The following is a 2987-nucleotide window of genomic DNA, read 5'->3' on the forward strand; positions in this document are numbered from 1 at the left end:
GTTACTTAGTTCAAATTAAATCACTAATAGTTACATAGTCTGTAGATTTTCTTTGATTATTGGCATATTTTCCACATATTAAATTGTAAAAGATTGGTTCTTGGACAAATGAAACATGTTTTCGAACTAGAAGACTTGTTGGTGTGTTTGTGTTTAGTTTGCTTCTTTGATACTTGTGTTGAGCACATATATTTTGATATTCATATATTATGATCTTATCTCTCTTAGCTTGGTAGCTATTTTATATGGACTTGTTTTCTATTGTAGGTGCACAACACCAGCGACCACCCAAAGTACCTAGAAACAACTATAATATTTATGAACGGGTCAATTTGGTGCAATCAGAGTTGGAGATTCTTAAACTTGATGTGCAAGATCTGAAAAGGGCTTTCGAATTGGCACTAGCGGAACTCAAGGACAGTGTTACAACACTTCGTAGCCTATTTTATGAATGGAAGGAACCCATACTGAAAGATATACATGAAGGCATTGAGATAATTGATGCGGAGAGCTACGGAGGAGATGTCTTTAAGACACCTCCCTTTGTGAGAAGATGCAATATGTTCCCTTAACCAGACACTCCTTTTGTAAAGAGGAGGATAATAACAGAGGTAATTGTGTGAGTTTGCTACTATTTTTCTACTTACATTAAGGTCTTTACTTTCATATTCATGACTTTTGAACGATTTTATAGTCTGATCTATTGATGGTTTGTTGGTTGGGATGTTAACAGAGTGTCAAATTGAAATGTATACCGCATAATGTGTCATATTCAGAACTGATTTCATAGTACTGAACACACCTCAATATGTTACATAGAGTATCATATTTCAAAATATACCATATAAAGTGGGATATGCAGGACTGATTTCATAGTAGTGAACACACCTCAATATGTAACATAGATTGTCATATTAAAAATTAGACCACATATAGTGTCCTATTCAGAACTGATTTCACAATCGTGAACACAACTCAATATGTCACATAGAGTATCATATTTCCAATTAGAGCACGTAAAGTTTCATATTCCGAACTGCTTTCATATTTATGAACACACCTCAATATGTCACATAGAGTATCATATTTACAATTAGAGCACGTAAAATGTCATATTTAGAACTGCTTTCATATTTATGAACACACCTCAATATGTCACATAGTAATTTATTCGCTTTCTAGATTGAATCGGACAACAAGGTTGAAGATTATCTATTTAAAGATGTGAAGGCAGACTGGCTACAACCTCACGTACTACTAACAGTGGAGGAAGCAACTGTATTCCGCTCAATATACTCACCTTATGGAAAAGCAAGGTAAACGGTGTTGGCTTATGTACATGGTTAATTTCAGTAGAACTTCATCTAAACCATACTGAATTCTTTTTCTTTGGTGTAGGGACTTCATCGTGGACTTCAACAGATGGTCGGAGAACAGATCCATATTTAAGTGTTTACTTGGGAATGGCAGAGTAACTAGCTTCGTATGTTACGATTGCATTTTGTTATTACTGTTTTTTTAATTAGAAACTACTAATGATTTTGGGATTACAAAATAATTTAATTACCTTGCTACTTGTTATATTTGGTGTAGTTGGTCTTTGCTTGGTGTGCATACCTGAATGCGGAGGAAAACAGCAAGCTTACGAACTACAATAGGCACTATTACTACCCAATTTTAATGGGTGTGAGTAAGGTATGAAGTGAAAATGGTTTTGTTCTATAATAAAAGGCTAACAGGATGATGTACCTTTTGAGTACCCAATGTTGTTTTTTGTAGGTTAAAACCAAAAATGAGATGTAGCTAACTTCTGCGGCTCATGCAATTAAATTGGACAATGATATTAGCGAATATCGAAGGGTAAGATGATTCTACTATGACTCACAGTTTGATAAGACAGTTCCCAACTTTGGTAGAGAGTTCCACCTTGAACTACTATTGATTGTGGTTGTGTAGTGGTTTGTGCCCGTCGTCAACAGTAATCACTGGTGGCTATATGTCTTTGATCCTAGTGCTCGCAAAGTTGTGATATTGGACTCTCTTGTGGGTAGCGCATCCTATATTTGTGGAGGGACGGATTCGATGAAGTCTATGGTGAGTTTTGTAACTTAAAAGTATTTTTGTGATCATCTGAGAATATCTCACAGTCCACGTTTCATGTTTTCGAACTAAATTTGACTTTTGTGTTTTCTTAGGTTATGAAAATGCACTACACTTTGTCTCTGATTGGGGATTTCCATGCCAAAAATTGTGATGTGAAAGACTGGGTTATTGAGAAATGCAAAGATGTGCCACAACAATGCAATGGGTATATATCTTATCTTATGACCCTAATTAACTTATAGTTTCAAATTTGAGTTTAGTGCAATCTTTGAAAGTATGGTAACTATGTATCTTTATATGTATAGCTTTGACTGTGGGGTGTTCATGATGAAATTCATGGAGCTTTGGGACGGGGAAAAATTGGTACATTGGTTTGATCAGGTAACAATTTGACACAATCTAGTATGTTTCTCAATATGTCCAATTAATTATCTATAGTTTGGTTACCTTAAATCTTCATTTTGACTAACCACGCGGATTTGTATATGAACTTGCAGGAGGATATGGCTAATTTCCGGCAACACATTGATGTCTCAATGGTAATGTCGAAACTAAACAAAATGCGCCCATAGATGATATGGAGAACGTATGCTTCGAGAAGTTTGCACGTCTTTTTTGTTGCCTCGATAGTTTGGAGACGTTGAAACTCGAAGACCTAAGTTTTTTGTCCATCTTTTAATTAGCCTTTGCTCTAATCTCTATCGTAGTGTTGTTCTATTTAGCATTGCCTCAACCAAATTGACGTTGGAACTCGAAGACCTTCGGTTTTTGTGAATCTTGTAATAGTGTTGTTCTTTTGGAAACTTGCATATTGTAACAGATTCGAAATGTAAGTTGACTTGTGGTGGTCTGTTCTGGTTATGATGGGATACAATGCTATTATT

The 2987-nt window shown here is 35.4% G+C and overlaps 1 protein-coding gene across 1 annotated transcript; it reads left to right on the forward strand.

The window, feature by feature from the left end:
• Positions 1 to 245: 245 nt before the first annotated feature.
• LOC147508639 (ubiquitin-like-specific protease ESD4) lies at positions 246 to 2675 on the forward strand. Its single transcript, XM_086597470.1, has 9 exons — positions 246 to 545; positions 1183 to 1316; positions 1399 to 1471; positions 1594 to 1695; positions 1804 to 1860; positions 1957 to 2094; positions 2196 to 2308; positions 2409 to 2484; positions 2601 to 2675. Exons 1-9 carry the CDS (start codon positions 246 to 248, stop codon positions 2673 to 2675), a joined length of 1068 nt encoding a protein of 355 aa, XP_086453596.1.
• The last annotated feature ends 312 nt before the right edge of the window (positions 2676 to 2987 follow it).

Source organism: Coptis chinensis, chromosome 3, assembly GCF_015680905.1.
Source record: "Coptis chinensis isolate HL-2020 chromosome 3, ASM1568090v1, whole genome shotgun sequence".
NCBI lineage: Eukaryota > Viridiplantae > Streptophyta > Magnoliopsida > Ranunculales > Ranunculaceae > Coptis > Coptis chinensis.

Coding starts and splice junctions, on each gene's coding strand:
- LOC147508639 (XM_086597470.1), top strand. CDS start 246: ATGGACTTGTTTTCTATTGTAGGTGCACAACACCAGCGACCACCCAAA. Junction 1,317..1,398: donor TCACCTTATGGAAAAGCAAG/GTAAACGGTGTT, acceptor TCTTTGGTGTAG/GGACTTCATCGTGGACTTCA. Junction 1,696..1,803: donor TTTTAATGGGTGTGAGTAAG/GTATGAAGTGAA, acceptor AATGAGATGTAG/CTAACTTCTGCGGCTCATGC.